The sequence below is a fragment of the Ochotona curzoniae genome, unplaced genomic scaffold (genome assembly GCF_017591425.1).
Source record: "Ochotona curzoniae isolate NIBS_2020 unplaced genomic scaffold, NIBS_Ocur_1.0 contig_21, whole genome shotgun sequence".
Classification (NCBI taxonomy): domain Eukaryota; kingdom Metazoa; phylum Chordata; class Mammalia; order Lagomorpha; family Ochotonidae; genus Ochotona; species Ochotona curzoniae.
The window spans coordinates 940,476-953,070 of NW_024465322.1; the positions used below are offsets into that span (position 1 = coordinate 940,476).

At 37.0% G+C, this 12,595-nt stretch overlaps 1 protein-coding gene across 7 annotated transcripts in view; it reads left to right on the forward strand.

Moving 5' to 3' along the window:
• CACNA2D1 (calcium voltage-gated channel auxiliary subunit alpha2delta 1) overlaps positions 1–12,595 on the forward strand; it is a 343,062-nt gene that overhangs the window by 288,001 nt on the left and 42,466 nt on the right. For all 7 annotated transcript variants that reach the window (XM_040970986.1, XM_040970994.1, XM_040971020.1 and 4 more), the window contains exons 13-17: positions 4,943–5,021; positions 5,918–5,967; positions 7,016–7,105; positions 10,431–10,508; positions 12,387–12,461. In XM_040970986.1, coding sequence (XP_040826920.1) covers positions 4,943–5,021; positions 5,918–5,967; positions 7,016–7,105; positions 10,431–10,508; positions 12,387–12,461 — 372 coding nt within the window. The remainder of the gene's footprint in view (positions 1–4,942; positions 5,022–5,917; positions 5,968–7,015; positions 7,106–10,430; positions 10,509–12,386; positions 12,462–12,595) is intronic.

The following is a 12,595-nucleotide window of genomic DNA, read 5'->3' on the forward strand; positions in this document are numbered from 1 at the left end:
ATGTTTTGGTAGCTAAAGCCTTTGTTTCCGTTGTATTGGCTTCCTTTCTCGATAGACTCATTTCCATGACACTTTGGAGATTTGCCTATTATAAATTAAACTTGAACTTGGGGTAGCTGATAAGTGTGGAGGAGGCAACAGTTTCCAGTAACGGGATTCTGCTGGGAAAGCAGAGATGTCTGTGGTTTTTGTTTTTTTTTTAAATAGGTTGACCTTGTGGCTTTGAGGGGTTCTTAATTGAAGACAAGTGTTTTCGTCTTCAACAAACAAAACAGAAGTCCGAAATGTAGGATTAAATGGTAAATTAGTGTTCTATTATAAGTAACAAATCAGTAATAGAATTTTAAGTAACAACGTCTTCTATGAACTAAATGTAATCTCGAATCGAGTAGGCTAGGCTTATTATGTCAGATTGAAATTGTAAAACTCTGTCCAGAGGAAAAAACTCTTTTTTTTTTCTGAAGCAACTGAATGTAAAATTATGTATACTTACAATCAAGACCAATTTTTAATGTATTGGTTCATTTCACTACATACGCTCCTCTGATTTCTGCTGTGTGCATGCTTTTGTAGCTAAGAATGCTCCAAGAATCAGATTTCTCATTGCTTTTAGGACAAATGTCGTAAGTCTGTTAAGAATGCTTTATGCCACCTGCGGAAGTGTGTGCAACAATAAGAAGTATGTCTGTATAATATAAAAAGCTTACCATGCCATTTAACTATAACGAAACGGCCCAAATTATAAAAATTATACACTGTACTATCCAAATTTGGGCTCTGTTCACACTTTGCAAAGGCCACAGTTTCAGATCACTCACATTCCTGGGGCATGGAACTATTTCAGCCTTATCCCATTGTTCAACACCAGCCACCCGTGTTACTTCTTTCAAAAACTACTACTTTCGCATTATAAGAAAAAAATGTGTCCAAGCTGATTACAATTGAGAATATGATGTGTCCCCGTGCTGAAAACCATCAGAGAGGCAAACATTTTGAAATCAGAGTTTATCTGAAAGTGATATACCTTAGCTGAGAAACAGCTAGCTTTTTGGGAAAATGTCCGTTGTGTTTGTCGCTTGGGTTGAGTGTCATGATCATAAATATACTACCCCAAACAAGTAGAAATCTACCTGCTTGAGCATTAACTTTGCCTACATGTAATCTTGGATTGAAGTGAATAAGTTGCTTACTTGAAACTTCAAACGGGCCCGGCATGGTAGCCTAATGACTAAAGTCCTTGCCTTGCCTTGCATGCACCGGGATCCCATATGGGTGCCGGTTCTAATCCTGGCAGCCCCGCTTCCCATCCAGCTCCCTGCTTGTGGCCTGGGAGAGCAATTGAGGATGGTCAAAAGCCCCAAGACGTGTGTGGGACACCCTGAAGAAGCTCTTGGCTTCATATTGGCTCAGCTGAAGTGCAGAGAGAGTGAGAGAGAGAGAGAGAGAGAGATCCTGTGCTCGTTGGCCCACCACCCAAATTCTCACACAAGCAAGCCCACGCTGGCAGCCTGATTCTCTATCCGGGATTCCTACGTGAGTGGCAGAGTCTCACCTATTTGGAGCCATCTTGGCCCGCCTCCCAGTGTGTACACTAGCAGGAAACATAAACACAACTTTCAACACTATATATTCATATACACACAAAAATTATCCCACAATTCTCCACCCTATATAACACACTCCTTTACCCAAACATTAAAAAAATCTATTATTAACTCAGGCATACGGATATAGACGGTAGGCAACCCATCCAGCATTTTAACCCGAGGTATGGCAGGCCCGGTCCTGCAGCTATTTTTTTTTTTTATGTCATTTTATCTGTTTTTCTATAAAATCATGCAAGCACAGAAGAAGTGAATTCTTCACATGCACATGGATCAGAACATTTTGTAATTTAGATTTTACATTGAACACATTGCAAGAAACCACTTTAGCTTTTCATTAAAAAACAAAACAAAACAACAACTGCAAACTTAAAGTGGAAAATGTGTGAAGAGCGGCTGGGAATCATGGGCTCTGGAATTTGGCTTCTGGATTTTGGAGTTAGTTCACTGGCTGTTCCACACGGTGGCAGTAACACATTACACAACGGAAGGGTTGGCACACCCGTACCATCCCAAGTTGTAAGTTAACACAGAGGAAGATTCTTTTCATTAGACCAGGTTTGTGTTTTACTATAAAGATGTGTATTACAATTAGTAATGAACTCAGTTAGTTAAAATCCCTATTACAGGATTCATTAGAGTGTGTTAAACAGATCCTGTAATAGCGAGCTAAATTATGGAAAGAGGTTTGCGTTTATACTTCTCAAGATTTCTTTAATCGTTAAAAAGATTTCTGAAAAATAGCATCTGAAAAATATCTTCAGCCATGCCAGTTTAAATTGAGATAGGTGATAACAAATTCTATGTTGATAGTACAGGCGTGATTTGGTGAATGTAACTTATGTTGAAATCAACAAGATTGTGTGTGAGAAAAAAGAGAGAGAGAGAGAGAGGAAAAAACATTATTACCATATTTTTAAAAGTTTGGAATTCAGTGTGACAGAATCTACACTTGCAAACTCAACCCTGGTCCCAAGTCACTTGATTTTGACAACTCACCCAGAGCTCCGAGCAAGCAAACGCATGGGAGTTCAACTTTTGTAGCAAAGAACATAGCTTTTTCAACTTTTTTTCATTGTTGTCGTTAAGTCAAGTGCGTGCTTGGTCTGTTGGTCAAAATAGCCGCCTGGTAGGAACATAAGGACAGCTGTCAAGTTGCTAGAAATGCTTGTCTCCCGCAGTTGTAGGTATAATCACTCATTTAGCCTTCTGCATGTCTGTTTTTACTGAAAAATTATTTCATGGAAAATATCTTAATAGAAGACGGCTGTGAAACTAGAAACAATTAAAGCTGTACTTTCATGTGAAAGTGAACCTCAATTCTCATGTTGGTCATGAAAGACCCTCTGGATTTTTATTTTTTCCTTGCCCTGAGTTCATCAGATGGTTGTGCTAGGGGTGACAGTTAAATTATCAGGCAGGGTGGCCAATCTACTTAGAAAAAATGTTTCCATTTGGAAAGAAGATCAGCTAGGTAAGCACAATGCTGCATAAGGATATACAGACAGCTCCCCAAAGTTACCCAACTGAAAAATTAAATGAAACAATTATGATCTTTTTCTCTTTTAGTATTATTTTTGAATTTCAGTGAAGGACACAAGTTTCATGTCTTTCATATATATATAGCTTGAAAAACATAGTGAAACTTCCCATTCTGCCCAGCCTCCCTCCCTTACTGCCACCCACCCTTCTCCGCTTCTTTTTCTTTTCTAAATTTTGCAATGAGATGTACTTTCCAATTGCTGCTAGAAGGTTCACCCTGCGCTTCATAAGGACTTTTAAAAAAAAAATGGAAAGTAGAAAAATGGCTGCAGCAGAATGAGAATTCCCAGAGAAAGAGTTGGGATAAAGTATGGAAAAAGGGATGGCAGGGCGACTCAGCGTCTAGACAATGGGATGGCAGGGCGACTCAGCATCTAGACAATGGGATGGCAGGGCGACTCAGCATCTAGACAATGGGATGGCAGGGCGACTCAGCATCTAGACAATGGGATGGCAGGGCGACTCAGCATCTAGACAATGGGATGCTGCACTCCTTGCCATTGTCTGTACCAGCAAACTCGGGGCACACTTAAATAACAGATCAATTGCCTTATGACTGTTTATGAAGATACTATACTTTTACAGTTTTACATTAAATAGAAAATTTTTTACATTTCAAAGAATGATACTTTTCTACAAAAAAAAAATGAAAAACATCAATTCAAATGCTCAATCGACATAAAATGAACATTGTTCTTGAAACTTTATTTCTAGAAAGTTGATATCCTCTGTAACTGTCTTTGGAAAAAAATGCAAATATTGGAATTTGCTTCGCTATGATACTAAATAGTGGAAGATCAATATATGTTGAATAGCCCATTGTTATTTGTTGACATCCGAGAATGTATCTTCTATACTGTTATAGTTTTTGCTTATTTTATTTTATATTTTGATACAGTTTTATAGGAATTCCTTACTCTCTCACTTTTCTCTGTCCCCAAATATTATTTAAATTCAATGTTTCATAGTTAATAATTATAATCTTAATATAATATAATCTTATAATATAATGTATTAAGATTATATATAATTATTAATTATAATCTTATATATAATATAATCTTATATATAATTATATATAATATATAATTATAATCTTATGTATAATATAATCTTATATAAACTTATATATAATCATAATCTTAATAATTATAATCATAATAGCAATTGAATTTTAAAATATTTTCAGACTTTATCATATGTTACAAGCAGTAATATTTGGATTCTCTACAAACCCAGGAAGGGGCTAAAGGATTTAACAATACCTGTTAATACATCCAAACATCTTTTCTAGAGAGTAAGTCTTACATGAGCGTAGTTCTTTGAATACACCCCAAATGTTTTCTTGCTGCGAGAGTAGCAAAACCGTCACCAGATTTAGTTGATTTAAGTAACTTTTTGCTTATTGTTTCTTTGTGATTGCAACATACCCATGGAATAGGGAAGTACTCTGGGCAGGAACTGGATGTGTAGTGTGCAATAATGGGTTGAGACGGGTGAGTTTGAGTTAGACACAAAAGATACATTTTCTACTAATGAAACCTTGGGCAGCAGATAAAGCACGGACTACCTATGTGTTCATTTAATTTAGCAATTGCAGTCTTGTTTAAGGTGAACTATGTGATTTCTGTGCTTTAGTACTTTCCTGAAGTTTACATTGGCCTCACTTTTTCTTGTCGTATTAATTTTTCTTTTTTAATTAAAACCTAGATTTCAGTTTTTTCCCACATTATTTTGTTTTGACGTTCAGAAAACTGTGATCAGCCTTACAGGCACCTGTGTTTCCATTTACTCAGGTACGCGTTTTCACATTCTCAGTCGGTCAACACAATTACGACAGAGGGCCTATTCAATGGATGGCTTGTGAAAATAAAGGTAACTTTCTAAAGTACAGTTGACTGGAAGATAAAGCACTTGTTTTCTGTTTTCAGAATTATGTAGTATCGTTTTTAATCCTCTAAGTCGTAGGTAACTCGTATTGGACTGAAGGCAAGAATCAAGTTGTGCACATGAGTTCAGCAGAGAAAACTAACACGGAGTTTGACTTGAGCACCACATTACATAAAAATTCTGCTCTGTCATGTTATTGCACATTCATAAAAAGATGTTATATTTAATGATTCTTAGCGTGCCTATCAACGACTACCTCATGTGAAAAATTAGGAACGAGTATGTCTGGATGTTGTTAAATTTAGATATGAGCAGGTGACATGAATATCCGAGAAAACTATCGTTTTATACACCATCTTGTTGAATAAGCCTACAAAACTGAAGCTTTATACAGGGAGGTCGTATTTCCTTTGTACTCAGAAAAAAAAAAATATGACCCAAAATTTAAAAAAAAAGTTATGTAAAATAGGAATTGCATAATCAGCGTAGCAAAAGGAATCTGAATTTACTTTACTAGTAATATTCAGGCAAATATTTGAAGTAAATACAATAATTATTATATATAGGTATATTATATATATCCAGTTGCATCTTCCACAGTTTTCTGGTGAAAAGCATGGTTTTAATGACACCAGGATCTTTATTGTTCTGTAACATTTGTTATTATATCAACAGGATAGCAAGATTTCTCACCGAATCTGTATGTGTTGTGGCTGTGTGTTAACCAAATATTTTCTGCTTTATCATCAGTATTGATGATTTCATTTTTACTCAATTAAGAAGTGAAAAATCCTTTTTTTTTGTAGTAACATGTAAAATAATTACGGTGTCTTCTTATGTATTGTAATGTTTACACATATATATCTATTTCTATATTATAGGTTATTATTATGAAATTCCATCTATTGGAGCAATAAGAATTAACACTCAGGTATGGTTATTTAAAAATTGTTGAAGTTGTTCTTCAGAGCATAAAATTCCCAGCTTAAAATGCTCAATAGAAAGAAAATATTTGCAAGTGGAAAACAAAAAAAAGATTCAACTCCTGCGTTTATGTTAAAATTGTGAATGCCGCGGTAATGAGTTGGTTTTGTCTTAGGAAAGTTTTAAAAATCCAAAACTCATTTAAAAGTTATGCATACAAGTATATTGTGATTTTTTGTATGGTAAAAACATCATATCCAATGAGTAGATCAGATCTGCTAACAATACGGACCATTGAGGTGAGTTTAAGTTATGAGTACCACTGAATGAATTACATAAGACTCTATGAACATTTGGCTAACTCCCAAGTAGTGCTTTGGAAACCTATTTATCTGTTTCAAATAATGTCATAACAGAAAGTGAATTGTCCAAACCTCTTTCAGCTGACAACATATTGGCTAGCTTTTGGTAAAATGCAGAAATTTCACTGAAATATGTATCATTTTGAAAGATTCATGAATTAGGATCGAAAACCTCTGGCTGATTTTGAAACTAACCAAGGGCATGGCAACTAGGCTAAGACACAATTGAACACACACAATGGTTGGAATGTAACCGCAGCTGCCAGCTGCATTAGTGCCTGCTGTCTAGATGTGGCACAGTATTTTACCCATTTTCTGACATCTTTAAAGGGACTTTGAATTTCACCCCAATAATATTTGATATAAAAGCAAGTGTGTGATTGTTTCATATTTGTGCGATTCCACGCAGTAAATGATAACAGCTTATTATTAATTGAACCTCAAACCATGTTCTAACTGTCACCGGAAAAAAAGAACTGGAATAGATATATCACACTAATCATTTTAGCAAAATATTATTTTATTTAGATTACCGGATATACAGTATCCAACTACATGCTTTCTCTTTTGATTCTGTATATAGAGTTAACTCAATGTTTTGCTGTAAGGAGATTTTTTTTTAACACTAGTTTTCAACTACAAGTGTTTTTATTTGGTTATGTAATTTATTTATGTATTTTTTTATATCACTAGGAATACCTAGATGTGCTGGGAAGACCAATGGTTTTAGCAGGGGACAAAGCTAAGCAAGTCCAATGGACGAATGTGTACTTGGATGCACTGGTAAGAGTTTGGGGTATTGAACCAAGACACACAGCCGACTTCTTCGTATGTGATATTTCTCTTTCTCTCTTCATTCAATCATGTTGATCATTCCTTCTAGCACAAGCTGATTTGCTACAGCCTAACTTACATAAAAACCTAGGTTTGAATGTGGAAGGGCTTAAAAAAAAAACAAAACAAAATATTTTTCATTGGTGTGTTCAGAATGTGCAGTTTCCGATCTAGCCCATCAAATGTATATACGTTTCAATAAGTCTCTGACTTTGGGTTGTAGAAATTGTGCTGAAAGTTATGTCAATGAGAAGGTATTTCTATGAATGTTGAGCAAGAATGCTGAAGAAAATTGTACTAATGTACAGTTCAAGCATATGGGACCTCCGATACAGTAACCATACCCTCCAGGACTCATAGGACGCAGTTAGATAAGCAACAATCTCTCCGTACAGAGAAGCCATCACAACTCAATCACTTCTTCACGTGTAAATTCTTGTGTTAGAGTCAGTGCTGGACATTTTTAATGAAATTACCATCGAGGTGATGAAACGTGGTGTGAAATAAGCATGCAGGATCCCATCATCCCACATACACACAGCAGAGTATGACTCGGCAACAGGTGTTTGGTGCCATGACCAGAGTGCCACTTGGGATGCCTGTATCCCAGCATCCCAGACTGGAGTGCCTGGGTTTGAGTTCCAGCGCCACATCCAATTCCATGTCCCTGCTAGTGTACACTCAGGCTCCAATGAGTAGTTGGGTTCTTGCCAGCCACGTAACAGATCTGGACTGAATTCCTGACTCTTGGCCTCAGCTGAGCCCATCCGTTGTGGGCATTTGATCAATCAAGTAGATATGGGAGATGTTTGTTCTTGGGCTTCTCCCCTTCTCTCCCCTCCCAGACTCTTCCCTTCCCTCGCGTGTCCTCCCCTCCCTCCTCCTCCTCTCCTCTCCCATCCTCTTCCACTCAAGCTAAAAGAAAATAGATATTTAAAAGTAGTACAATAATTATCCAACCCAAGATACCAATGAGACGGAAGTTGAGAAATATCCTTACCATCCCGATTTAAAAATTGTTTTAAATGATCGTGGTTAGTATTATTGATATTTGTAATCATAATGAGAACATTTTGCAAGTGACTTACTAAATATTTTGGAACGAACAAAAAGAGTGAGCCTGGAAAAGTAACTGCTGATCGAATACCCTTTCCCCTACTTGGAATTCAATTATATGCCGTTACTAATTTTCTAGAGGCAATGATGAGCCTTTGGGGGCAAAACGCAATCCATTTAGAGTTCCTTATCATTTTGTTCTTATAAAACAAACATATGCAGGAAGTTGGGAGCCAAAGAGGCACTATTAGCAGCAGCTTTGCATGCTAAGAAAGATAATATGCAGCTTGCTTCCCTTAAGCCTTAGCTAAAATTCCTGTCCAGCGTTCCTCCTTGACATCGCTCATGTACTTAAGGTCACAGAGCCATCTAGAGCCACGGCCAGATGCTTCCCTTTTACACATCCATTGCAGGACTGTGTACCATGGCGGGGGAGGGAGTCAAACACCATTCCCCTTGTGATTTCCATGGCCAGAAGTTCATTAACCCACACATCCACATTGCTGGTAACCTTTGTCCCGAACAGCACAAATGACATGACGGGCAGGAAATGCGGGTTCTAAATGTACTCCAGGCTGAAACTCAAAGTAAGAAAGAAGGGGAAACCGCATGGAGTACCTGAATTGGTTATTCACTGCATACATACAACATTCTTCTTGTTGGTTTGGGAATAGGTGGGCCCATTGCGGATTTGTAGTTACTTGTTTTAACATTTCCGCAAGCATCAGATTTGAATGACAGGCCAGTCATCTCAGCAGTTTTATTAAAAAGGGCAGATTTCCAATCATTTCAAGACCGAAAATAACCGTCATCCTGAGAAAAGCTCAGAAGAAAGCTCTAGAATTTCAAAAAGGTTTCATGCGTGGAGGTGGAATGAGGTGTGGTTAACAAGTCGGCGACATTCCGGCTGAGTGCAGGTGTTTCTTGCCATGGTAGTGAGATGAAGAAACTCTACCCAAAAACTGGGGAAGTAGTGGGTGTATTGAACAGTCGTTGCTTGGGGAGATGGTGGAGGGAGCAGTAGAGAAGCAAAACTTTTGAAGGTTACTTTATTTGGGAGATAACTTGAGCCTCTTTGTATTAAAAATGTATCAAGAACAGGTTTAAGAAAACAAGCATTAAATAAGGTAGCTGTGTTTATTCTCCGGAGTTGTGTCAAATGCCCCCAAAATAGGGTACATGTTTCGAACTACTCAATAAGTAAAAGAGAAAATGCAGCCTCCATGAATTACAGGCTCCATGAAACCATTCTTTCCGTGAGATTTGGATTTGGGGGGACACTGAGAATTCACAGTTTCTAACAATAGTTTTTAAAATTACCCAAAATATTTTCTTGAAAATTCAGGCGTAACACGAAATTCCAGTGATACGTGTGTGTGTGTGTGTGTGTGTGTGTGTGTGTGTGTGTGAAATGACTGAGTCTGCCAGTGATATTTTGGCAAAGTAGCACTTCACTTGAAAGAGCATTCCGTTTCAACTAGTTTCTATAGAGCTCGTGAATGTATAAATTGGAAGCTGAATAAGTGTCTAAGATTCATGTTTGATATGCTGAACCACTTCATGACTGCGCTTCTAAATTTGATGGATGCACGTGTCTTTTGTTTATCATTTTGCTCTGTCAAGGAGTACTGCTTGTTTTGAAGGTTATTTGATATGTTACATCTCTTAAGTAACACGCATTATCTAAAATAGCCCAGGAATTAAGAGTTAATACTGGGTGTCTCCTGCTTACCGCATTATTGAGCTACACATTGTGATTGTGATTAAGTCTGAATTCTTTGGCTTAGAAAGATTAACAATGAAGCAACAAAAAAGAAGGATAAATCAATCATTGAAGTGATTTTAATGTGGCTCTGTTCTGGAAGGAAGCCCCTGTGACATACAGTGGCATTGTTAATTGAAATGGGTATTAATTCTTGGTCATTGGCACAAACTGATTTTTTTTTGTCATTTTATTTGCAGTGGCCTGATGGAATATTATTTTATGTGTTGCAGGCTTGAATAGCTGCTTAATAAATCTCAGCTCTTTCCAGCAGCTTTGTTTTGATATTTTTAAAAAACTAAGTTTTAACAGATAGTGCAGAATGAGTAATTGGATTCTTGGACTCTCTACAATGACTACAGAATGAATGTTAAATATGAAAAATGAATGTGATCTGTCCAAGTTTCAATTGTAGCTTTCATTCTTTGCCTTTTCTCTCTCTGCATCTATTTTCAGGAACTGGGACTTGTCATTACTGGAACCCTTCCGGTCTTCAACATAACCGGCCAGTTTGAAAATAAGACGAACTTAAAGGTTAAAAGTTAATGGAGAAAATCAATCATAATACATGCTAAACTCTGACGCTCAAGTGCCATGTGGATCAGCTATTTCTATAAGCAAATGCATACAGTGTAACTGTCTTGTGAAGCCAGAGGTCAGAGGCAGAGGCGGCCTCCTTGATAACCAACTGGGAAAAAGGAAGTGCTAGGCCACACTCTTGCCCTAGAGCACAGTTTCAACTTAATTCTATTCAACCATGACCTTGTGCAAACACAAAGTCAGACGCTGGGAGTAATTATATGGCAAATGGACATTAATAAGCGTGTGCACATTTTTTAAAAAAAAAAACATTTGATAGAGGCTTAGAGCTCAGAAAGAAAAACCCAGCGACCAAAGCCGTGGTGGTCTTTGTATCACTTACATCGATGCATTTATTAAACCCTTCCACCCTCACTCCCAAACAATAATTTATTCATCATCCTATAACTTCAAGATGTGGTTTCAATGAATAGTTCTCTGTCATTTCTGTTTGCTAAGATACAGGAAAAATAACACGTTTCTTAAAGTGCTTGCCTTGTAGAACTGCCAATGCAATGAAATGTTCCCTATGGTTCGTTATGTTTTTGTTATGTTTCAAACGCTTACGATTTCAACATTAGCCTGCACTCTGTATCTTAGCTTAGTTCAGAATTTGAGAAAGTAGTCATTTACGATTGTCATTTTTCCATATTAGATAATTCTTGCGTAACTAGTGCGATGTTCCTGACTTGAAGGAATATTTGCCTCTAGTTTAAGGTTTAGTAAAGTCTGCTATACTTAGCTGTTGTGTGCAAGTCATTAGAATTCTCTGGTGAACTTGATGGAATAGCGTGGGCATAGAAAACAGGAGTGAATTTCTTGTTTGAAATCTATTACTTGTCATATAATTAGTTCAGTAGTAATCCTCTAAGGCCTTCTACGATGTGGTTTTTATTATATATGTGTATATATATATTATATAAGAATCAACATATATACACACACTTATATTCATAGATATTTATTTACATATATTTATATGTATGCGTGTTCATGTCACATATATGTGCAATATGCACATGTGTTATATATGTGTATTATATGTGTGTTCATATATTATGCATGTATATACATAGGTTATATATACATAACTATTGTTTCATGATATGATTATTATATATATTTATTTACACACATATATTATATATGCATATATATATGTATATGTCTATTTCATGATAGGATTCCCTAAGTACAGGGATTCCCACTTCCACCTGTCCCCTGCCCCCAACACACATTGTTTTCCCCCACGTTCTTACAATCGTGTATTCCTGCAGCAACAGGTGCAAGTCCGGTACTCTGGTATCTGGGTCTTTTATGGCCTTGCAGATCTAGACGATGGCAGAAATCAAGTGTATGGTTTCTGTATTTCCTATGATTATACTTTATGTATACTCATGCAAGCATTTCTGATCCCAAAGGTTAGGATCGCTGTGTCCCATAGAATGTTCTAGGTCATGTCCTTAACTTCACGACGAACACTGCGATGCCCATTGTTCGAAGCTGCAGGTAGGAAAAGTGTTGAGAGGATTTCATTAACACTAAAGCGATAGGCTTTCCGGAGAGTGTTTTGAGGATTTTGTTGACAATAAAGTGACGTACCTGCTTTCAATGCAATCATACATTCTACACTGAATTTATATTTAAGCTAGTCAGACTAACGACCAATACCAATGCATATACACATGTGCATACATATGTGTACAGAGTAAATACACACGTGTGCTGTATCTATGTAAAAATGCACTATAATACGTGTATGTATAAAATTATTCTGTAGAAACGAATACATTTTGGTGTGACACGGACTCACTTTTTGCCATCTTTTTCTAGAACCAGTTGATCCTCGGTGTGATGGGAGTTGACGTATCCTTGGAGGATATTAAAAGACTTACACCGCGGTTTACGGTAAGATGGGCTAGGGTAACCTTTCTGTCTCAAAACTGTGTCTTCCTTTAAATGACCACAAGCACCCAGTTACTTCTCAAAAATTATGTGAAATTGTATGAGCTAGGAAGTCTGTTGAAAGCACTCTTGGAATC